The 25,931-nt window shown below is 37.5% G+C and overlaps 1 protein-coding gene across 1 annotated transcript in view; it reads right to left on the reverse strand.

Annotated features, from left to right (window-relative positions):
* AHCTF1 (AT hook containing transcription factor 1) overlaps positions 1-25,931 on the reverse strand; it is a 72,490-nt gene that overhangs the window by 27,343 nt on the left and 19,216 nt on the right. Inside the window, exons 6-25 of the mRNA XM_006897742.1 lie at positions 24,756-24,840; positions 23,013-23,163; positions 20,388-20,520; positions 20,119-20,300; positions 19,649-19,710; positions 18,723-18,851; positions 15,673-15,763; positions 14,277-14,366; positions 12,927-13,067; positions 11,431-11,535; positions 10,545-10,638; positions 8,200-8,323; positions 7,969-8,025; positions 7,185-7,331; positions 6,359-6,546; positions 4,649-4,793; positions 4,438-4,569; positions 3,416-3,566; positions 1,595-1,745; positions 1,233-1,337 (exon numbers count right to left, since the gene is read on the reverse strand). Coding sequence (XP_006897804.1) covers positions 1,233-1,337; positions 1,595-1,745; positions 3,416-3,566; positions 4,438-4,569; positions 4,649-4,793; positions 6,359-6,546; positions 7,185-7,331; positions 7,969-8,025; positions 8,200-8,323; positions 10,545-10,638; positions 11,431-11,535; positions 12,927-13,067; positions 14,277-14,366; positions 15,673-15,763; positions 18,723-18,851; positions 19,649-19,710; positions 20,119-20,300; positions 20,388-20,520; positions 23,013-23,163; positions 24,756-24,840 — 2,463 coding nt within the window. The remainder of the gene's footprint in view (positions 1-1,232; positions 1,338-1,594; positions 1,746-3,415; positions 3,567-4,437; positions 4,570-4,648; positions 4,794-6,358; positions 6,547-7,184; positions 7,332-7,968; positions 8,026-8,199; positions 8,324-10,544; positions 10,639-11,430; positions 11,536-12,926; positions 13,068-14,276; positions 14,367-15,672; positions 15,764-18,722; positions 18,852-19,648; positions 19,711-20,118; positions 20,301-20,387; positions 20,521-23,012; positions 23,164-24,755; positions 24,841-25,931) is intronic.

Below are 25,931 nucleotides of genomic sequence, written 5' to 3' on the forward strand. Positions count from 1 at the left end.
CAAGAACAAACTGGGAGGAGGGTAGAGAGAATAGTGCAACAATGAATGAATGGAAACCCAAAATCTCTGTAAATGTTTATGAAAATTAATAAAATATAGAAAAAAAAAAACAAAGAGTTGGACACAATCCAAGTGTTCAAGAGATGGATGAATATTAACACAATCCAATACTATGCAACACTGAAACATTATCAAGAATTTTTCAAACATTGAATTACATGGATCAATCTAGAGGACATATACTGAGTGAATGAAGCCAATCAGAAATGGCCAAAACTTGATGGCACAGCAGAAACATGATCAAAAACGAAAGACTCGTTTACACACGGGCTCAACCAGGAAGGTAAGGGGACTCAAAATTAATAAACAGATAATAACTACTATGACAGACAATACAGAATAAGTGGGTGACCAAACTCTGTGGGTATTGTAGTTAATTTTATGAAACAAAAGATATATGAATGATCAATTTAAAAACCAATATGCTTGGTAGACTTTCACTCTAACTGCACATACAATACAAATATCACTGCATGACATGCTACTTAGAACATTCTAGTACCGGGTTTCTCTTGCACAGGATAAAAATCATCAAGATGAACCAATCAAATTTAATCCAAATTCTTTTTTTTTTTTTTAATCCAAATTCTTAACCCCACTGCATTTCCACGGCCTGGGAAAAGCCTGTCCACCTTGCTCCCACAGGGCTACAGCTGAATGTGACTGGCTAGACGAGGCCCCCAGAGTTTCCAATTTCACTAGGAAACCAAATAAGTGAGGGGCCAAATGACAAAGTGCTAAGTGAGAAAAGTACAAGTTCCAGGTCTGCATCTTCCCTTTTCAGTCTGTAATCTCTCTTTTAGAAAAATTTGTAGGTAGAATGTTGGACGATACAAATGTCCTAAAACTACTAGGGCTGGGTTTAGAGGTATTGTTTACAGGGTTGCTATGAGTTGCAGGCACATAACGAGAACAGGAGATGAAATTAAAATGAAACTCAAGACCTAAAAAAATTTAAAAGGGCAAAAGACAATCTGGGAATTCTCTGTATTCCATGTAATTTTTTCTGTAGATCTAAAGTGACCCTAAAAATGAGTAAATACTCCTGGCTGAGGGGAAGCGGAGTTATTTGGAATGTGAAACTCATTATAAACAGTAACATTTTAAAGAGTTCTAACTACAGTTCTAACTGCTATCTAACCCTGTGCCTTTAAGAAAGAATAAATTCTCACCTAGAAATATGTGGTGCTTTTGAGATTGGTGTTCCAACAAAAGCCTGAGACAGCTCTGCATCAGGGAGAGCACGCACTGCAGGAGATGGGACGTCCATGTGGCAACTACAAGAACAAAACAAGAGCTCAGCCAGCCCTGACCAGGAACTGGCACAATCATTAAATAAAAACACTACAAAAAGGCTTTCATCCTTTAGTCTGGACCTTTCTGCATTATTTACAAATAATAATGAACTCTATCATTTGTTAATACAAAAAATCAGTTCATGCTTTTTATAGACAACTGATTAATTTGGACAATTTGATTGGCTTATTTACAAATGTTACTGATGCTGAGGGAAGTGGTATAAAGCAAACCATACCTAATGCTAGGAGAACTGCTGGTTTTGGGGTCATTGCCGGCCCAGACTTCTCCGATTTTAGTTAACACGCTATTGATGAAAGTGGATCTGGACAGCACAGTTGCTCTGGCAGCTGGTTTGGGAACTGCTGACAGTGGTTTGGGTTTAGTAACTGTAAGATAAAGAATGTAGTATTTAGTGTCATCTCTATATCACGAAGGAATTTATTAGAACAATTAATATGAAAGAATGAATGGAAACAAAGACCACTAAGAGTTGTTCCTGTTTGTTGTTAGGTGCTATCGGACTCATAGCAGCCCTATAACCAACAGGTCTGAACCTGACCTGACCCTGCACTTAGTCAATCTCACACCTGCCTGCTGTGGTGGTCACTGCTGCCAACCCTGCACTTGCCTATTGTGGCGGTCATGGTCACCAATGCTTCCTATGCGGGGCCTTCCTCTCTTTTGCTCACCTTCCTTTGCCAGTACAATGTCCCTCTCCCGGAAATATGTCAAAATAAGTGGGACAAAGTTTCGCCATCTTTGCCTCTAGGAGTCTAAGGTTTGGACTTCTTCAAGATCCATCTGTTTGTTCTTCTGGTAGCCCATGGGTGTTCAACACTCTTAACCAACACTGCAGTTGGAATCTTCTGACATCCTTATTCATTGTTGCTGTGATTAGGTAACATCAAGTGTACTATCACACTACATGACCATATGAAACTTTGCCATATCCTGTGCTTTCCTCCCAACCTCGGCCATGACCAAACCCACTCTAAGAGGGACGCTGTCAGCCCATCTCATTGAGGGTCTTCTCTTCCAATGGCCCTCTCCTTTTCCCAGCATGGTATTTTTTTCTTGATGTCCTGACAACATACCCACCATAAGTGCAACAAAGTCTCACTACTCCTGGCTGCACTTCCTCCAAGATAGATTAAAATCAATACTCTTCGCCATTACTACTGAAAGGCATCAATTCTACTCCACTCTTCCTTATCCACTGGGCAACTTTCAGATGTATACAGAAAATACAAAGCAAGAGCACCCTCAGTCTTAAATGGACTTCTCTGCTCTCTACCACATTCAAGAGGTCCCTGACAGCACATTATCCACCAAATACAACTTCTTTATTTCTTGACTGCTGTTATCATGGGGTTTGACTGTAGACTCAAATAAAATTAAATCCTTGGCAATTTCAAGCTTTTCTCCATCTATCATGATACTGTGTGTTTTGGGCCGCTGGCAAGTGTTTTTGTTTTCTTGATGTTGAGGAGAACTTGTATTCATGCTTACAGTCTTTGATCTTCTTCAGTTAACAGTAGTGAAGAGTTCTATTCAGTTAGGCAGAAATCTTACAATTTGGGCTTTTAGAAATGGGATATTATTAGATATGCTGTCTAAAAGTTGGAGAGTCTTGAGGCAAAATGAAGCCATTTTATCCTACATTGCATTAGTAGATCAGAAAGCAAGGCCTGCCAGTCTACTCCTATAGCCCAGTGGGCAGTTCACAAAGAACCAAGTCTCCAACAGACCAAATGGTACAGGACCAGGCAGGTGCCTGATTCTGCTGGGCACAGAGTCACCAAGAGTCAGTGGCTAATGTAACAGCAGCTCACAATACTCAACTCCACACACTGTCAAGCCTTCCAACAAAGCCCTGTCCTTCCTGGGACAGAATAACCAGTTAAAAAAACCAAAAATACCCAACCACCAAAACCAATGAATCTGAGAACACAGCAGCAAAAGTGAGCTAAATGTAAGATTATGATGGAATCAGAAAGGTTACACAGTGCTGCTCCCAGCCCGAGGAATTTATGGGATTCTTCCACTGAAGTCTCACCTTGGCGAAATACTGACGCTGATGGCAGGCGGTAAGGCTTGGCTCGCTCCGTGGCCAGCTCTCTTTGGACTCTGGGAAGGACCTTCCCATACTGGTCAAGCATAGAATTGCGAGCCACAGACCTCTCACGTAAACAAGGATCACGATCATTCTACCAAACACATCACAATTGGGAAAAATTAATGTAAAAAAAAAAAAAAAAGCAGCTGGATTCTAGGCTTATGCATTTTTTTATTTAAATTTCAGATCATAAACAAGCTATCTTCATCTTCCTCCCTACACACCTGTTTCCTGTTTTTCCAAATCAAGGATCTCAAAAGTAAACATAACTGCTTAAACCTGTCAATAAATGCCAGGTCTCTCCTAATAAGCCTTCTTCACAATTCAATTAAAGCCATGGCTCTCTTTACTAAACATCTCCATGTGCCAAGCAACAGGAAAACAGTATCATTTTATCGATGAGAAGACCAAGGCTGGGACACATAAGTGGCATATCTCAGGTGCAGAGCACCTGAGCAAGCAGTGTGACCTCAGAATCCCAGGTTCTTTTCACTACAACCTTGACTTTTTCTCTGAGTGAAGTCATTAGTTTGGCAAGACTGTATAGATGTATAAAGAGAAATGCCATTTATAAAAGTATAGTTAAGTGGTAAGAATGGATCTCAATTTTGCTACAGAGAGTGAGAACAATCTTCAACTTTTCATGTTTAAGCTCTCATAGAGCATACATAGTGTAAGATCTTATGGAACAATTTAAAAATCCCAAAACCACAGCTAATGATTTGATCCCAACTCCTGGTGACAAATCCCCACCAGGTCGCCCTAATTATAAATCTCTATGGGAGTAGATTGCCTATCTGTATCTTTATCCTGGCCATCTAACTTTAACAACTGCTGACCTTTTGTTAGACTACCAGCACAATGCCTAACACACTATGTCCCTTACATGCAACTAGGAGGAAAAAAAGTTGCCTGTTATCTTTATTCTCTTGTCTGCCGTAATAAAACAATCTGAATCATACCTTAAGATTCATCTTCAGAGTTTGGTTTAACTTTAATGCAGGAATATAATTGGCACGCTGCAAATGGTGAACTAAAAGGAACTCATGATTCTGAGCATTGGCACTGGACTGCAAAAATTTCACTAAGCACTCCTATAAGGAATAAAAGAGATGTGTGTGAGCTACTGAGTTTTCTTGAATCTGTGCTATGTTTGCACTCATGCATCACTACCTGCTCAATGTCTGTAAATGGTAACTTCAGTAAATCTTCCATTAAGCCCTTCTCCTGGCAGACTTCATATGTGTGCTTGAGTAACTCCTCGACATTCAAGCTGTGAGAATGAAGTCGTAGGAGAGTCCAGGCCTCCACCATACACCTGAAATCAGTATTTGTTGTCAGGTCATTTAGTGTTAGGAAATTCTTAAGAAGGTATAAGGCAAGGATAGCATCTCAAGACTCTGAAAGATATTTTAACACATAATTTAAAAATACTTAAAGTTATTATACCTTAATAACTGCTTAACAGATCTTGGAAAGAATGGAATACAAGGCTTAAAATTTAATGATATGCTGGACTATATAGTTATTTAAGACTTAAAATATAAAATTAAGGAAAGCAATTCAAAGAAGGTAACACAAATGTGGCCTGGATCGCACCAAACAGAGAAGTCAGGCACTAAGGAAGTGACCCAGCATTAGAAAATGCGCACTGGCCCAAGAGCAGGAACAAGCACGTGACATGAAGGGCAGGGCTAAGCGGTAAATGATTTTGGATGATCTACAGTAAGAGCTGACTGGGAGATTTTGTCTGTGGGAAATGAGGATATAATTTATATTAAGCTATACATTATGCCCCACCTCCCCAAATGTACTTGTTTAATAATCTTCTAGATCAGGCAGGAATTCTGGGGCTTAAAAAAAAATACTCAAATGTGCAACACTCGTATCCCAATGACAGGAGCAGTAAGATGACATAGAGGGTTCTTGACAAGATTCAACCATCTCACTACAAGGAATAGAATCTTAGAGAAATCAGGATAAAGCATAAAGATTGATATACACGGGAGCTTTGGTGGCCTAGTGGCAAGAAGCTGCATTGCAATCCCAGACATGGGCAGTTCAAATCCACCAGATATATGCTCTGCTAGAGAAGGAGGGGCAATCTTCTCCTGTACAGTCAGATATGATTTGACTGTACACACACAAAATAATAAAAAATTTTTTTTAAAAAAGACTGATATACAGTGATATATAACCAAGTACGTGAAGTCCATACTTGAGGAGGTATGTATCAACTTATAGCTGTTAAGTAAAAAAGAAAGTATAAACTGTATGATAACAATTACCAAAATAAGAAAATCCACTAAAAATAACTGGCATATATATTTAGAAATATTAAGAATAAGCCTTGAAAAAAGGCATTTAAGATTGACTAGTGATTCATGCGAGAAAGATGAATAAACGTGCCACTGAGAAGCTCTAAAACTGACAGGCCCCAAAAGGAGGCTGGAAGGTCAGCTAGATACCTAACAGCACTGGTTAACCTGACAGTTTGTTTTGAAGAGGTATATAAGACAAAGGAGGAAAACACATAGAATGTCGAACAGATAAAATTAACATCAGGAAAAACAAGGAAATCATTTTCTTTTTTCAAAAGGCACCAATTCCTTATTAAAAATCAGTAAGTCTTATTTAAATGGTCATCTTAACAATAACATAAAGATTTGGAAATAAAAAACTGACATGTAAGAAAGAGAATATATGAAGATAAAAGAGCAATTAGTATTCATAATAAAAAGTCATCTGGAAAAGTTTTTGGCAGCGTTGCTTAAGAACACTGTACTTTTGCTAAGATGAACATTTGGAAGCAGACGGTGGTGGTGACTGTTGTACAAAATGGGGAATTACTTTTCTCACCATAGAAAAAACTTAAAAACTTACCGATTAAAAAGTAAAACAGTGAGGTGAAGGAGAACATCCTCACTGCTGGCCACAGGTGGCTTTAGGGTCTGGATATACCTGAGGGCGTGTTTGTGTTCGCCCTGGCACATGAAGGCCTGAAGAATCCTTGAGTGCTGCCATGTCATTGGCTTTGCTGTGGTTGGGTGGAAAAGAATATCCAGAGCACTCTGCAGACAGAATATGCGAGAAGGGCTAAATACAAACACAACCCTTTTTCCAGTCAAACAAAGCAGCTAACTTTTAGGAATACAAACAATATTAAAACCCCAATGATTATCCAAAATACAAAATTCAAGAGAAAACCAGACGTACGTAATACGTAAGTGGAAAAGATGGCATTTAGCCTAAGACTTTTAAGAGTTAAGATTTAACAAACCCTCAAATTTTAAGACTTCATTAATCTATCCTATAAAAGGTTTCCACATTCAAGTTCATATATTAATGGCAACTCTTACCTTCTACGCTATCATGAGGACGGTGCAGGACAGGGCAAGACTTTGATCTGTTGTCATGACTCAACAGCACCCAAGACAATGGCTCACCCAACACCCCAAACTTATCTCTAAAGCGATTAATTATCATACTTGAATTGTAAATAATTACTTAGTTGTTTCTTTACACAGTAAAGAACTTGGTTTTCTAAAATGTTTTCTCTTTTTATGCTTGTTACCCAAGATAGACTGGCCAAAACCAACTCCCTTTTCAGTGATATCTAGAAATAATGTACAACACAGCTTTTGAAACCAAATACAAACAAGTTAGGAGAGTTTTTATTCCTAAACGTTACATAAACTAACAGACCTACCTCATAATCACTATGGTCGAGCAGCCAAAAACCTTGAATAAGTTTAACCTGGCCCCAAGAAATGGCAAAAGCACCTGGAAAGGATGCAACTGAAGTCTCCGTTTTGTCTGGAAAGGAATATATAATATCCAGCAACAAATAAATGGTCTGTGTTGGTTTTGGGGTTTTTTTTTAATAAAAAAAAGATTAAGGACAATAAGCAAGAACGTCTATCACATTTATGTTCCCAGTTGGCTGTAAAAGAAAGGAGCATTACAGACACTTAAAGACTTCTTTTAGCATTAAGAGAGCCATCTTGGAAATCCAGCTATGGAAACACAGTGACAGGGGTACAGAGAGTCCCACAACTAACTTCACTCTTTCCCAACACTAAGTTATAAAAAGGGTGACCAAAGCTGGCAGTTCAAACGGAATGATGCTTTTCATTTTAAGTACAAAAACCTTATCTCAAAGAGCACAGGGCTAAAAAATAATGCCAAAGGGAATTTTAATTTTTATTCATCACATGTGTTAACCCCCTCAAGAATGTGTTTAAATCAATTTTAACTTGTGAGTGCTTTGGATACCCTAGAGAACTGCATGTAAATCATGGATTTATCTCTAGGAAAAGAAACACGACATATTTTCCATATATCCTCACTTTACAAACCCAACCTGGATTAAGAATAAAAAGTTCATCTTAAAAGAAATTCAAACATCAAGTTTTAACTGTTAAGTCCCTACTACTCTGAAGTTTTAGGATTTTGGTAATACATAAATGAGCTGATAAATTTTAAAAGGATACAATAGCATGTTTGATTGTTTCAGAAACATTGTCTAGCAGATAGATGTCCAGAAGAGCCTACAAACACAAAGGATAAAAGCTTCAGTGCCTTGTAAAGCTTCAGTTACACATTCACACTCCTTGCCTACCCCCCTTTTTGACTGCCATGTGTGATAAATGTGGGTAAGCACGCCTTCCCCCTACTCTGCATTCTTGTGGCAGTTCTACGAGGGGTCATTACTGCAAACCTACATGTAGACTAGTAGGAGGGTATCTTCCGGTGCCTCCTTCATCTCGTTTCCAAAGATTCTCAATTCGACCTCCTAACTGAGAAACCAATCCATCAATCATCAAGCAATCAGGGTTCCACTTCCCTCTGAAATGAGGACAGCATTAAGAAGATGGGTTATTATTACTAAAACAACACATACTAAAATCTAAAATGCAATAAACCCAAATATTATGAGAGGAAAGTGGAAAGCTGGATTCCCTTTAGCATCGTAAGGACTCCAGACATCAAGGAGCGTTAACAGAAAACCCTAATGTTGCCCCAAGCTTTGCCAACAGCAAGCTGGTGAGCCTCTGTAAGAAAGCAGCCCAGAAGTTGAATGAATGCCCACACTACATCCTCTGCTGCTCTGAGAAAATTACCATAAAGTTCAACAGTCTGGTGTAGCAAAATTACTACTTTGGTTGACAATCAACAAGCTAGAGTATGTTTCATATTTTGAACTTATCAATTAATCTTAATGATTCCCCTTCATTAAAAAAATATACAAATGAGCACCAGCAATGTGATAAGCAGATGTTTCTTAATCTAACACAAGAGCAGCAGTCATTACTATTTACAATCATTGTAAATACCATTCTGAACAATCATTCAATACTAGCTGTCCTGCATATATTATGTCTTAAAATTTTACTTTCTAACTTACATGAACAAACAGATGAGAGCTTAGCTAGCAAACCTGTCCCAACACATGCATGTAGTAAATACTAGATCTAGAATCTTAAAATAAGGAAGCTCTCGTGGCCTAGTGATAAGAAGCTGCTGCACTGCAATCCCAAAGGCACATGGTTCAAATCCACCAGATGATCCTCTGGAGAAGGAGGGGCAATCTCCTCCTGTGCCAGCAGGATCAGATTCAACAGTACACATACACCAAAAAAATTTTTTTTTAAATAAGTAAATAAAAGAAATTAGAATCTTATAGCAGGCTTAATTAATCGCCCAAACCATCCTAGACTATTGATAGATGCTTTTGAGTTAGCTCATAAAGTCTATGCATACAATTTTTTCCCCAAATCTGCCAGGCATAATTACACCAACATTTATTGTATTAGAGAGCTGTGTGAAGTTTATAGAAAGACTGCAGAAAGTAGTTTCTACAAACTTCCTCCTTCCCCTTGTGGTTCTCCCCTTGTTAACTAAAACTAACATCTTGCATTTGGTATAAATGATGAACCAATTATCATTACATTATTATGAACTAAGGCCCCCAGGTGACATTATGGTTTCTTGTGTTGTAGTCTTTTGGATTTTGACATGCATATAGTGTTATATGCCCACCATAAAAATATTTATCCCTATCTGAATGTCTGTCAACTATTGGTTTTGCTAATGTCTCAAGATTGCCGCTTTCATTTATGTGGAATTGAAGAGCATGAGGCCTTTTCAAACTGTCTTCTTTCATTCAAAGATATGATTATAAGGTTTCTTCACATGTCTCTATAGCTTGATGGTGCATTTCTTTCAATTGTTGAGTAGTATCCATTTGTGGATACACTACTGTCTGTATATCCATTCATTTATTGAAGAATTTCTTAGTCTCTTTTCTAGTTTCTGACAAGTATAATAAGATTATGTTTTTAATGTTTTCCAAAGTGGCTCTACCATTTTGCATTTCCACCAGCAATAAAGTAGTTCCTGTTGCTCCACCTCACTAGAATTTGAAAGGGTTATGGATGTTTGTCATTCTGAAAGATATGCAGGAGGGGCAGCTATCTAAAAGTACAGATTCCCAGGTGATGGAACAAACTGGAAATCAACATCTGCATCACTGCTGTTATATGCTACTCTGTAATTCTATAACTGAAATGTGGGAGAAAAGGCTGTTTAATTACAGAGGTAGGGCCAATACTATAAACTTTGACTGTTTCACTGGAATCAATTAGGCTAATATTTATGTATTTTAAAAAAAGAAAAATTAAAAACAAAGTGAACAAATTGCTGAAATAGTAACTTATGGAAAAAGAGTTTAAAATAATTTTAAATGGTGATGTATTATTTCCTTTTTTGATGAACAGTAACTTCCATTCTTAGAATCTCTTCTAACAAATCATTTCCATGAAAGTAATTGAGGAAATAATGACTAGCTAGCCTCACTTTCTCCCATAAACATGTATTTTTTGGATTAAGACAAACAATACAACTAAAATGCTAATTCTGGCAACAAATTCTGACACTTTACCAAAAATTCCACCACTTAAAGGCTTTGAAACCTGAGGAAATCTAGTAATGGATAAATGTGAGAGAAACCTGGCTTGTTAACCAAGTGTTCTATGAAACGTGCCTTGAGGGTTCGGGATGTACTGACCTTGACAGGTGCTCACAGCTCTGCCGACGACTGGTGTAGTAGTTCTGAATTACAGAGTAGTTGTAGCGTAAGCTTGACAACTGCACAGCATCATCTAGATATTTTTTTAAGATTTTGGGGGAAAAGGCTAGTAATATTTCCAGAATACATAAAAAACACTTAAGATTACACATGATATTTTACTATCAATTTACTAATTCACAGGTGTGTGGAATTAAATAATAAAAAAATATTACATGTCCCTTTATTTACAGACACACAAGTGAGAAAATGAGAGGTTCTCAGGAAGTCTAAACCAGCAAGGATACTGGTTCAAAAGCCTGATCTGCATAATGATCTAATACTCTTGTACATACAAATGATAATCTGAAAGAAAGCAATTTCACTATACTTGTCAGAATCTAAGAAAACAATGAAATAAAACAATCAAGAGCAGTTACATGCACGATGACAGAAGCACTTCTAAATAAAATCTAACAAATGAAATTCTCTAATCCTTGCTATTAGCATCTAATCTATAAAGATAATCTAATCTAAGAGTATTTAATTAATCATAGAAATGTTCATTAGTAGCCACATTAAAAGACATCCAGCAAATTAAATTCTAAAATTAAAAAATATGACTTCAAATTTGAGGTAGTGATGTCAGTGAACATGTCTTCAGAAGTCATGTTTTCTCAAATTTGTTTTCCCTATACATAATGAATATGTATCGAATGGCCTCTGTATACCAGGCATGGACTGATGACCACAAGATATGAAGGAAGAGAATGGAAGAAAAGAAAGTGAGAATAAAAAAAAAAATACAAGTGAGAATAAAATGTAAAGCAGTATAAAGTGTGAAGAATATTTAATTAATACTAGTATATTAAAAAAAATCTTTTACCTAATCCCTCTGGTAGAAGTCCAGAATGACAGAACCAAAGCACCATTTGTGCATACTGACAGATGAGCCGAGAAACCACGTGCTTACTGTGTAAATCCATTAGTCCTGCAGGACAAGTTTCATGTCATCAAGACAGAAATGCAAAATCAAAATGCTGAGAAGTTTTCAAAAGCTATTTCCTTGGTGAACTTAACAGTATATCTAAATAGGTGACATTTACACAATGGGGGTAGAGTGTTAGAGGAACCAAACTCCACCTAAACCCAACATAGCTGAAATATAATCCTCAAACACTGGCCACACAGCTCTGGTACTATAGCAGCACTGTGGTTCCAATCCACTAGCTGCTCCCGTGACAGTTACCTGCCTCTGTAAACCTACTGGAGGGCAGACATGGGTCAGTTCTAACTTGACAGCACATAACAACCTCAGAAATCAATACTAGTCTAAAGTTGAGATGTATATTTACTATACACAGCATCCACAGAAAAGGTGCATTTTCAATGAGATTAAAACAAAAAGTGCTTTACAGAAAACACAAGGTTTCTGTATCTACTGTTACAGCAGCAGCTATGGACGGACACCTTCAGAAATTCTCTTGTTTTTCCCTAGCAATTCTTACACTGGAAAAATTTATCTTGAAATGGTAGCAACCACAGCGCAGACTTCAAGTTATGGCCTTTACCAATAATCTAGCTTTTTCCAGTAATGTAGTGACTGTGCTTTTAGACTACTTCTAACATCAGCAGGAGCACTTCACAGGGGTCCCATTCAAGGTTTACAGTATTACATTAAGCATGCAAAAATCCCGAGATCACAGCTCACTGCAGCATGCAATCTACAGCGATGACCAGCCTCACTAGGCATTTCAAGTCACCAACATGAGTGCATGGCAGTTGCAGCAAAGGAAAACAGCATACATAAGTGGACTTTCAGAGTTCAAACCTGTGCTGCTTAAGTGTAATTTTAAACAAATCTAGCCTGAATCTATTTCAGTTTGGTCCAAAATGATGTCAGATAAATACACACACAAGATACTAGAATAAATAAAATGAGTCATCAATTGAAGGAGACACAGACATCTATTTGAGCTACACTTCCATTTAGCTAATTTCAGAAGTCTAGTGATAGAGAAACACAAACTAAACAATAAATGGTTAATCTAAGTTGTTCAAATCAAGTTTTTAAAGGAAAATAGTTTCTCTGATTATTTTCTTAAATGATTAAGACAGAAAAAAAAGGCCTCTATGAACATAAACACACAATTTTAAATTCTCTTGGAAGTACATGATCTTAACCACCATTTATTTTCAGCATTTCCCTACCTTACATAAAAACTTGGAGTGTCTAGTAATATATTACAGCTTTTCATTAAAATACTACTGTCTGAGAAACAGGGGCTGCTTATACACTGATCAGTTCAAGGACTTTATTCTTTCCCTACATCAAGAAGGAAAATGTAACAGAACACAATTTATATAAAACAAAGAGCACACCTCTGTTGGTGACCTCTTGGGCCTCTGTAGCAAAACAGCCTAAGACTGTGCTAAGGTTGCCAAAAAGCACATAGCACTGCTGGACACACTGTGTGATCTGTGGGTCGACGAAATGGCACGAACCATCAAATAATGGAGCACCTTCCAAAAGACAAAATATAAAATTAATGTCTACAGTGTAAATGTGAATTAGAATCAGAAATGCAAAATTTCTCAAATCCCATTGTCCCATATCACTGTATAAAGTCTGAGATTTATAAAAGACAAAATTCCAAGAAATCGATGAGGGACAAACACAAATTATTATAAAGAATGCAGATTTAGGAAGCAACAGTGATGCTAGCCATAAAAGAGCCCTTCAAATAAAATTTGGATGAGATTGACACATAGATTTTATGAAAGACCTATTTCTCCCATCTGTAGTCTTCAAAATGATGTACTTGTTGACACAGCTGTTATCTTTTAATTTCAAATCCAAGGCTGAGTGTGACAAATTTTATTTTGGTGGGTATTTTAATTGCTAATGGTAACAACTTTTAGAAAAAGTATACAAATAAATCATTCTCTAAATAATATAAGGGGCATTTCCAAAAAAGTGTACAGTTACAATTTTAATGGTTAGTTAAGTAGCTGGTAAAAACTATCTGTATTTTGAAAGTCTCTGAAGTGTTTTGAAAAGTCTTTGCCTTACAGCATCCAGCCAATGGGACAAAGTAAATTTGAGTTAGAAAACAGTATTAAATATTGGACATTTATTACTTGTGAGGAACATTTTATCAATAAGTAATGAACTCATTTAATTGCTCTAGGAGGCAGGTACTACTACTCCTACTTCCCAGATGAACCATATGAGGGCACATAGATGACAATTTCCAGTGTAAACCAGCATGAGTCAGAATGGAGACTAAAAACTTCTCAAATCATCTAGACCCAAAGACCCTTGCATGACCAAAAGATATTAAAAGATTTACTTTTTATGATCAGTTTCATGGTTTTAATATTTATGTGTGATCTGCCAGGAAAATAAATTACTTAATTATAAAATCTCCCGATTTTGTAATTCTAAATCTCTAAATACATTTTCTTTGCTTTCAATATAGGAAGGCAATCTTAAGACTACAAACTGCCCCTATATATGTATCTTTAAGTAAAAAGCCACAGAATAATTTACATTTAAGTGACAAAGTTAATTTTTCACCAAGATTTTGCAATAGATTGTTAAATGGGCAACATGACAAAATTGCACTATATATCAAAGTGAAATTGTGACATTTACAAATGCTCAAGGTTTAGGGTTTTTATTATGTATGTAAAACATAAACCCAGATTAGTGTTTTTAAATATACTCACATAGTCTGTCAAATTCTTCTTTTGTAACAATCATTTTATTCCATGTCCATTCAAGAACCAAGCGTAAGTTAGCAGCAGAATTTGGTTGCTCTTAAATGCAAACATAAAAGGCAAAATTAAAGAATGATTATTTATTAATTACATACAGAAAATTAGCTGTAGGAAAACTTAGCAGCCATCTCCCCAACCGTATCATTTCTCATTCTGTAGAACAACAGAGCAGAGAACATTTCATTTCCTGCAGTACTCTTATGCCCATGAAGAGCAGAGGGCAGCCCAGTCCAAAAGGCTCCTTGAAGGGCTGAGGACCAGAGGAAGGTGTGTGTGCCTGCAGGGCAGCTCCTCATCCAAGAACTATATCCTAAGTGCTCCTAAACCTGAATTGTAAGCTCTATTCCCCCTCAAAGAGCCCAAATACTCCAAAGGACTGTTTGCGCAGTTCTACGAGGCCTATAATTCTCTAACTGAGGCAGGGCTGGAATTAGACCTACAAATAGTTAACAGATCTGTCTGACACACCCCTCAGAGGAAGTAGCTTGGGTGACTGATGCTAATAATTCTCCTTAACCCTTGTAAATGAAGGTGAGACACCTCATGTTTACTCACACAATAACAGACCTACACTCTTTAAAAATTCAAAGACGAAGGCTAAGTAATGGTACCTTACATATTAAGGGACATGAAAATGAAATGCAAAGTGTGATTCTGGAGTTCCTTCTCCTGGGAAGTGGGGTGGTGATGGGGGGTGTGTGTGTGTATGTGTGGGTGTGTCACAAAAGCATTGTTTAAAGGACATTACTGAACAGTCAGTTGGTGATAATAAGGTTTACAAACTAAGTAAAAGCATTGTATTAAATTTTCTTGATTTTTAGAATTTAAAAAGTGCTTTTGTACATAAAAGCACCTGCTGGTAAAGGAGACACTATTTATGGGTAGAGAAGAGCAATATGTTAAACTTTTCTCATGGTTCAGGACAAAAAAAGTGTGTATGACGTGCATCTATAAAATTCAGACTCAAAATTCAATCCTCCTCAAGGTTTCCAAGGCTTTAAATCATACAGCAGGATCTTTCTGCTGAGAAGCCATCAGGGGATTCTACCAATCAAGGAGGCAAGACCTTCATATAACAAGGTAAGCTATCAGAGGTCCCTCTCTGTAAAAGAGCAACACAAAGGATGCCTTAGCAATGGACACTCTGCGACTGGACCATGTTTCTGTGATACTGTACTAGAGTGCTAGAAGACATCACACTGGAGCAAACCTGGTACAAAGGATCTCTCTATTGTCTCACAAATGCCTGGTAGTCCACAATTACATTAAAATTAAATTAAAAAATAGACCAAGTTGACTTTTTAAAGTAGAAAACAAATTTTAGTTTGAGAAACCAGCATCTTACCATTTGCTATCCACCTTCTGATACTGCCAGTCAAAAGTCCCAGAGAATTTGTGTGAATTGCTGCTGACAATATTGCTTCTAACTGTTCTTCCTAAACCATATATATTTTTTAAAAGAACACAAGGGGGGGGGGAGAGAATTAATGAGATTATATAACTCCTAGGCACTATGTTTTCATTTAAAACATAAAACTGTAAAGGCTTAAAAATCATTATAACCTATTAAAATGTCGGTTACTAACAAGCGAGAGGTGGTAGCTTCCTAACTGCTAGTGGGAATATAAAATATACACAACAACAGTCCAGCAGGCCTTCAAAGGAAATATGCATAAGAAATGAAGGTATTTGTCTACAGAAAAAGTTTATATGATCTATCAGCAGTATTACTCATAACAGTAAAAAGTGGAAGCAATTCAAAAGCCCATCAACTGATGAACAAAGAAAACAAAATCTGGTAAAGCTACACAATGGACAAGGAGCTCTGGTGGCCTCACAGGTGTAAAGTTCAGCGGCCAACCCAAACAAATGTCCTTCGAATCCACCAACTGCTCTGTAGGAGAAAGATGAAGAATGTTCTCCTACACGGTTTACAGCCTCTAAAAACCTGCTGGGTGGCAAGAAACTGTGCTGCAATCCTGAAAGCACACGGTTCGAATCTACCAGATGCTCTGCAGGAGAAGGAGGGGCAATCTCCTCCTGGTGCTAGTCGGATTCAACTCGATGGTACACAAGAAAAGGGAAAAAAAACTCCAAAAACAAACAAACAAACAAAAACCCTGCTGGATGGTTAGCTATAAGTAGGTTCTACCTTGACAACAACAACATACAATGGAATACAAAGGGGAAAATATATTACCATATATTTATATTTGCCATACAAAGGGGGAAATAAATACATTACATGCTGTAACACAGATGAACTCTAAAAACATCTAAGTGAAAATAATTAGTGAAAAAAGACTGCACAGTATTTGATTCTAGAATAGGAAAATTGATAAAAGTAATTAGTAGTTATTTACAGCTGGGGAGAACAGAGAAAACACAGTATCATGGATATTTTAATGCATATGGTGTTTTGGGACATTGATAAAAGTACTCTAAAATTAACAGCTGTGATGGTTTCACAATTCTGAAACTAGAGAATTACACAAATTACCTATCTAACTGCATGGTACTATCTCTAGTTTTTATTTAAAAGGCAGTATGAACTAACTGAATATTAGATAAATCTAAGATTTTATCCATTAAAGTAGCACATGTAAGACTTTAAAATAAAAGTCCCAAGGTTGTAAATCTTTATGGAAACTGTCTCATGTCTCTCCCACTAAGTGGCTAGCAGGTCCAAACCTCAGATCTTTTAGTTACAAGTCAAAGATGTTAACCACTGCCTTCCAGCACGCCTATAAAATGATACGGGTTACCTCAAATGAGAAAAGTATGACTGTATATAAGACTCACTAAAGTCATATCCATTGAAATAGGCATAAACAAGGATTTTTTCATTATTATTACCACAATTATATTCTATTGTTTTCAGAGATGCTCTACCTGAGTAATGAGGAAATCTAGTATGCAAAAATGAAGGGGAGGAAAAAGACCCCTTTTTGCTAGTATGTTAAAACAGAAAATCCAAGAGATTCATTCACACAGGAGGAGACTGCCCATATTTCTCCCACAGAGTAACTGGTAGATCCAGACCATGTGCTTTTGGGTTGGCAGTGCAACAAAAGAAACAAAAATTAACTGCATTTACATACTAGAAATACTGTCATTGTTAGGTGCCATCAAATGAGCTCCGACTCAAAGCAGCAGCGTGACCACTGGCTAATTCTGCCTCATCCTCAGTCTGTGCGCTTAAGCCCACGGCTGCAGTACTGATTCAATCCATTTCACTGAGGGCCTTCTACTTTTTCCAAGCTTCATGTCATTCTCCAGGGACAGGCCTCTCCCGAGAACATGCCTCAAACAGGTGAAAACAATGTCTCAGCACCTCTGCTTCTAAGAAGCCCTCTGGCTGCACTTCTTCCCCTAGAACTTGCCTGTCTCTTCAAACTCTTCACACCCTTCTGAATCTGATTTTTTTGTTTGTTTTATTCTTAGGAAGAAATAATGACTACTAGTCTGAACACATTCCTGGGAGTAACATGCCCACAGTTAGATGGGAGAATGGTAAACATTCCTGGTATCTAAACACAAGGAGGATCATTTATTATTATAATAATGGAAGAGTTTATAAAACCTTTTGTTTTCATTTTTCCTTTCCTCTTCTGGTATTTTCAGGTAAATACTGAGCTTTAAAAATGTGACTTATTAGCTTTATTACCAGGCAACACTGTTTAGAAATGTCTTCCAAACAGGAACATAAACTAGGACTAGGATCCAAGGAGAAGACTATACATACTCTTTGAGAAACTTGAGGTTTTGACTCTCAGAACTGAGTGTGATTTCTACTATATCTGATCATGTCTCTTTTCCGGAATCCAGTATCCTGCTAATAATAGGCTTTCACAAGCAAATGATTTCAACAGAGCACTGGTTCTGGTTCCCAAACCAATACAGAAGAATCATAATCAACACCAGTTTGATTCCTTAGCTCAATTCTTAGTTGCTGGTTAAGTAAGTCTTAGGTGGGAACTAGGATTTGCATGATGCAGATGGCAAGGATTTTATTTGCTGCTAAAAAGAACAAGATTCACCTAAGTCAAAGCTGCCACATGGCAGCCCATTCTCCCATCATCTATGCTGGTCTCTTTGGGGCCTGCAAATAGCTCTTTGCTATGAGAACTTCCACTCATGATAAACATTAAGCATGTATCATGGTGTTTCCTATCTGATACCCTTTTCCACACAGCTAAGTGCACCTGATGTCATAAACTACTGGATCCTTGGAGTTTGAATTTTCAGTCAAACTCAAGGTTACAAATTCTGATTATTGCAGAGTAAGCATTACACTATATCACCTATTGCTACAGAAATTATTTAGCTGATTTCTGTTATAGTAAAAGCCAGTAATATCTGATTTAAAAAAAGAAAAGTTGGAAACCATCTCACTTGACTTAAGGTGGAAGGCTGCATATCAGTAAGTCTTGGCGAGAGAAGGCCCGCCACCAGACACCGATTGTAACCATCAGGAATGACCTCATTGAGAGACGGTCCCGATTTCCGTAAAAACGTCAGAGTCTACAAGAGAAAAGTGTTAAGTCAATAACAATCTATCAACAGTGAATTTAAAGACTCAAGTGAGGACAATAATGACTGCAAAAGGACAATTCTCCTACTGCACACTTAACATTTTGAATTAAAGTCTTAACAGACCATCACGTTTTCAAGCTACTAAACTAAACCAACACTTGTTAGCTCTATAAGGTGCTTTAGAGGAATCTCCATGTTTTTATGAAATGTTTTATGAAATGCTTGTATAGACGTGATGAAAGAGCTAGAAAAACTAAGGCAACACTCTAACAAAACCCAAAGTTTATTCTCTTGATCTAATATCAAATTTGATATGAACTGAAAATATGATAAGCAAAAACAGTCAAAGAGATCTACTATCTCATGTAATGACGATAGTTACAGAGGCCTTTCACAGGGTCACTATGAGTCGTTAGCTATCAACAACATGTGTCCCTGGAAAATGACTCTTTCGGCCTAGTCTTCACCCACTCTGTACCAGGTACTTTCCAACATGCTAGGTCTATTTGCATTACTTCATTTACTCTTAAGAGCGACAGCATTCTGAGACAGACAAGAGAGGACAAGACTGAGAAGGACAGGATGGGAAATGGAAAGACACTACCTATTTTTCTTTTTTTGGCAGGTGGATGCCAGGAGCAGTACTAAACCCTAAAGCTAGTATTTAAATAGAAATATTAGCTTATTTAATTAACTCTAAATCAAGTTAATATCCATCAGTTAAATACCTCAAGATCTAACATCAGTTCAATTATACGCAGTCTGTGTTGAGAGTTGTGACCTACCTCTTTCTGAAAGCCAGTACAAGTTATATGAACAACTCCTGAGTTTAACAAACAAGTGGCATCTAAAAAAACCAGTAATAATAAGGATTAAAAAGTATCCACTTGCATGTTGTATTTAAAAGATATTTGCAGAACAAAACAGACCTTAATAACTGATCGTTAGGCAAGGAGTAAACCCAATGACAATAAACTATTATTTTCCCCAGCATTCCCATCCCAATCTAGATTACATAATGAGCCTACATATTCATCATAAAAAAGCTTTTGCAAATTCAAAATAATGGCAATCTTTCATAAAGTATTAATTCTTTACACATATTACATTTCCCATAAATGTGCATCGAAATTATTTTTCTAATTTATTCATATAACTGAGCTATGAAGAGATAATACTATTTATAAATTACACACCCATTATCTGTATGCTTTTTATGTATTAGTTTTCTCAACAACGTCAAAAAGATACATACCAAAACTGTAAGTACTTGGGTTAAAAAACTGCTCAGGAGGTGGATACAATGGAGGAACGCCTCGACTTAAGCTTCTCTCATGGACTAATATATCCAAGATGTAATGTGGGGAAGTCTTACTTACAACAGAATCCAATGACCACAGTGCAAAGTAAGAGCAGTTATGTAAATATTCCCCTGATCTAAAAAGAGATATTTTTTAAAAGCATTACTAAGTCATTCATCTGCGGCAGAGAGAGAGAGAAAAAAAATCAAACAAAAAAGCATACCTTAATGAATCTGGCATCTGTGCATGATACCAACGATTTATGTCAAAAAGTCCCAAATAAATAGAAGGCTTTCCCTGTCCATATACATTCACCTGCCAGGTAAATACTGAAACACTAGTGTCGGGAGACAGAACTGAAAAGAAAGAAAGAAAAAAATAAAAAAAAAATTCGTCCAAAAGAATTACAGCAACATTTTCTACAAATCAAGTGCCTGGTCATATTTGATTTTCTCCAAATTTTTTTATCACTTGTTATAGAAGAGATTCCCCTGTACACTGGATCATTTAGAGCATATCTCTATTTTATTTAAACCTTATTTTTTAAAGCACGAATAAAAAAGTTACTACTTTTAAACTTAACACTTTAGAACTTCTGATGTACTTGGAGTTGGAAAGCAGAAAGTTATTTTAATGCATTTATTTCCCAAGGACAGTACTCAGGTAGGACCAATGGATGGATGTCCAGGGCATTAGTCTTTGATTCTTTAGTATGACTCTATTTTAGTTGAAAAGGATCAGCTACTTCAACAATTAAGAGAGAAAAAAGGGCAAATATTTGGATGGTGCTATAGAAATGAAAAGAAACAGGCTGGCAGGCAGAAGAACCAAATCAAATAAAGATAGTGAGACAGAGAAAATAAAAATCTAAGACACTACAGTGTAAGGTAAGCAGCATAAAGTATGAACGGAGAGGAGATAGAGCATGCTAGGACCTTTCTATTTTTTTAAACTATTAATATTTTTTGTCTGTGTACTGTCAAACTGGACCTCACCGGTACAGGAGGAGAGTGTCTCTCCTTTCTCCAGCAGAGCAACTGATGGGACCTCTTTCTGACAGGTCTAACTGGATGGGAAAAACGGAATCACTAATACCAATGTGGGAATCAGGACAGAGAAAATGTCTGGGATGGAAGGATGAGTTCAAGATAGCAAATCCAATTAAGGCACAACGGCAACCAGGGAACAGCTGAGAACTCAAAACTGAGGAAGCCAAGAAACAGTAGGCACAAGCACATCTCTCACTTAATCTTCACAACTTCCCTTTTTTGAAGGGTATCACTGTCATTGATTGAGACCGTTCACAGCTTCAGTTTGCTCGGCTCCACGGTCAACACTCTTGGCACCAGTAGCCAGGAAATCAAAAAACGTATTGCAATGGGAAAGTCTGCAGTTAGGGACCTCTCTAAAGTACTCAAGAGCAACAGTGTCTCTCTGGAGACAGACTAAGGTGTGTCTGATACAGGTCATGGTTTTTGCAATCACTTGTTATGCATCAGAGATTTAGACAATGACTAGGGAGGATAGAAGGAGAATTGACGCCTTTGAGCTGTGGTGCTGGAGAAGAGTATTGAAAGTACCATGGACTGCCAAGAAAACAAACAGATTCATCCTAGAGAGGGTTAAACCAGGCTGCTCCTTGGAGGCAAGGATTCTGGGGCTTCGTCTGACATACTTTGGACATGTTGTAAGGAGAGACAGGTCTTTAGAGAGGGACATCATGCTGGGTAGAGTAGAGGGACAGCGCAGGAGGGGAAGACCCTCTATGAGGTGGATTGATTCAGTGACTGGGGTAATCGGGATGGGTGTGTCAGAGGCAACGAGACTGGCACAGAACAGAGCACAGTTTAGGGCTATTGTACATGGGGTCGCTATGAGTCACAAACGACTCGTCGGCACATAACAACAACAACATCATTGTCATTATAGATGAGGAAACAAGAGGCTTAGAAATGGTAAATTGCCAAAGTAAGTTTAACAAGTTGCTGCACACTTTTAAATTGACAACCGTGCTTAGAAACACATTTGCCGTCATTTGCGGCAATGTGTTAACAAGGCTGAAGGTTGAATCTGTGCTGGATTCTATAATCTATTCAAGTGTGTATTAGGATATTTCCCAGGAAGAATGACATGAGACAGAAAATTTCAAGGCAACCAAGTTGTAATTTCTTCAGCACTAAGAGGCATTCCCGAGTTTACTGTAATCCTGGGTACAAACAGGATGGTAACAAGTTTCAGCAGAGATGTTCTGTTTGTTATACTAAGGACTCACTAAAAAATTCATACTCATCCTACCATCAAGTCTGTTCCAACTCAAAGCAATCCTCCCTTGGGTTTCCAAAGCTATAAATATTAATGAGAGGACTGTAGATACTAATGAGCCCATCTTTTTCCTGGTGGGTTCGAACTACCAGAGGCACACAGTCTTGGGTTGGTAATGTTACTCACTGTGTACTACACCACCAGTGGTCCAGTACTAAGGTCTACAGACCAACTTTTTTAAAAATATATTTTTATTTTATTACTTTTTTGTGTGTGTACTGTCGAATCGGATCTGACTGGTACAGGAGGAGATTGCCCGTCTTGCCTACCTCTGGGATTGCAGTGCAGCTTCTTGCCACTAGGCCACCAGAGCTCCCTTACCAACCATTTTTGTCTGTTCAGTTGGATTAACGGTCCCTCATTACCCTATTCAATAACTAAATTTGACCCAGCAACCTAGGGCCCAAGAAATACCTACTAACTACGTGAAGACTGTATAAACCCTCGTAAATCAATAAGGTACTCTGATTTAAATCAGTAACGAAGTAAGAATATAAAATGAGATGTAAGAGAACATTTAACCAACCTTCATGCATGCTTTCCTCCCTATCACTGTGAGAACGAAATTTCTCTATAGTCTGGCATCCCAAGAGTTTAGTATTAGTAGTCTGTCCTCTCAAAGGAAATGTGCCACATGTGAGGTCCAGGGTGTATCTTTCTTCACAGTACTCTAATCCCTGAAACATAAAACATATATTATTTATGTTTTAGTAAAATGTCTAAACAAAAATTAGCTCTATAATTAAACCTTTTAGTCTCTAAAATAACACAAATTTTTACACTATAGTTGTAGAAGAGAACAAATTACTGGAAAAGGCTCCATACAACCCAAATAAGATACATACGTAAATAACAGCCCAAGAAATTACCAGTACATTTTCTGAAATGATGACTGAATGTAGAAATCCTTCTAATACTGGGCGTAATGTAAACTGGAATGAACATCAAACTTAAACAAGCATTTGTATAATGAGATAATATCATACTGCGGGAGCATAATGATACGAGTACATTATTGTGTTAGGCCACCACATTTACTCTAGTGGTCGCATAGAAATAATTGCTCTAGAATAGGAGTTTCTTTTACTCACCAATTCCTTTAAAAATCTGGCAAAAGCTAGTAGTCTTATCTCAAGAAAATGCACATTCATAAATGTTTTACATATCATTCAGGGATTTTGTAGATTCCCTAAAGTCCACTCACATGCCTCTCAAATACTAGGCTAAGAAACAGCTCCCAAGACCGATACCTTGCAAGGACTCACAAAGAAGCAGTAACAGCAGCTTCTGCTTCTTCTGCAGAAATTCAGTCAGAAAAAAAGAGATATTCATCTGGAAAGACTGGACTTGTTCACCCTCCTTTCTAAGTGTAAACGGCAAGATTTTTTATAGTCACCCCATGGCTTACTGCCTGATGTACTAAATTCAAGCATCAAAGTATAGTTCTTTTTTTCTGACCTACAATCAGACCATAAGCTCAAGTACAGCCAATGTTGTTGTTGTTGACTGCCTTCAAGTTGGGCACGACTCATAGTGACCCTGTGAACAAAAGTCCTGAAACCCCTCTACAAACATCAACATTTATCAGAGTTCATAGTTTCCAGAGGCATGTTATTTAGGAAGTGGATGCCACTCACTGCTGCTTCCAAACCTGTCATAGTATGTTATTGTTGTCATGTGCCATTGAGTTGCCTATCCTGAGCCAGTCTTACTAACTCCAACACACCAACCCCCACTGCTCCAGTTACTATATCAATCCATCTCATCCAGGTGTCTCCTGTGCTGTCCATCCACTCTTCCGAGCATGATGTCCTTCTTCAAGGACAAGGATCTCTCTTGGCCACGTGCCAAAAGTAAGTGAGGTGGAGCTTCAAAATCCTAACTTCCAAGGACAGTCTTGATTTCACCCTCTCCAAGACAGACCTATTTGTTTTCTTGGCAGTCCATGCATGGTATATTCAAGACACTTCTCCAGCACCACAACGCAAAGGCATCTATTCTTCTGTTAGTGCAACCCATACAAGAACTAATTTTAAAGGGAAATGACACCTAGAGACATTAATGATGCCACCCAGGTAAATGTACCTACTCTCCTGATCCCTGGTCTTCTCTCCACTGTAATGTAATGACAGTATTAACTTCACTTTAAGAGTAACTTTTTTATTTTTTTTAGTTACAAGGGTAACTAAGAATAACTTATTACTTTAAAACAAGGATAACACATGAGATAAACAATAAAGAAAATGGTGATATTATCTTTACGATTTACCTCATATAAGATTTGTCCTGATGCGAGACACTTTCGGTCACCGAAAGCCAGCTGGAGTAGATGCAAACTCAACACATCTCCCTCCCTGAAAGAAACCAAGATTAACCAAAGTGAGACATCAGACACCCAGCAAAGCCTCAGACAGAACTTGTTCTCCAATTAAATTTAGGTGATATACAATACCGAGTACACATAACAAAACTAAGGAAGGTCACAATGAAGGAACCATGTTTTATATGGTTATTTTCAAAGCATATAATTCTTGGAAACAGTAATCTCTTTCTACTTTTTATTACTCATACTAAGTTGGTGTTGTGTGCCTACTTTAGGTAAAATCTTATGCAGCTGTGATGATTTTAACTGTTTACACAACAGTCTTCCCTTGTTCAACAAGTATGTTTTAAACATATGGACATCCAAAGTATATTCATTTCCCAACTTCCCCTCAAGCTGGCTGTGGTAACCCCATTAAGTTCTGATCATTAAGATGCACACATCAAAACAACTATGAGATATCATCTCACCCCATTTAAGATTAGCAAAATTCAACAGAGCAGCAAAGAATAAACGCTGGCAAGGTTGTGGAGAAACTGGAACCCTTATTCACTGTTGGTGGGAGTGCAAAATGGTGCAACCACTATGGAAGGTTGTATGGCGATTTCTCAAAAAGTTGCAAATAGAAATACCATTTGACCCAGCAATTCTACTATTGGGATTATATCCTAAAGAAACCAAAACTGCCACCCAAACAGATATATGCACACCCATGTTTACTGCTGCTTTGTTCACAATAGCAAAGAGCTGGAAACAACCCAAGTGCCCATCAACAAATGAGTGGATAGAGAAGCTGTAGTATATTCACACAATGGAATACTATGGTGCACTGAAAAATAAGGACACTGGAGGACATTATGCTGAGTGAAATATCTCAGTCACAAAAGGACATATGTTGCATAGTGCCATGGATGTAAACCAGGACTGATATCAGCACTGGAGAGAACTTAAGAGGGCATAAATAATGTATACTGCATTGAAACAGATAGGGAGAGAACTGTTTAAAAGGGATATGTGATTAGGTATTGTTGTCATGACAGGAGTCCAGTATGAAGGCTGCATGGTGGAGTGCACTTGGGGGGAGGGATTATCTAACAATGAAAGAATTTTTCTTTTACTTTT

This window comes from Elephantulus edwardii, unplaced genomic scaffold, assembly GCF_000299155.1.
Source record: "Elephantulus edwardii isolate Elephantulus edwardi_28Jun2011 unplaced genomic scaffold, EleEdw1.0 scaffold00214, whole genome shotgun sequence".
NCBI lineage: Eukaryota > Metazoa > Chordata > Mammalia > Macroscelidea > Macroscelididae > Elephantulus > Elephantulus edwardii.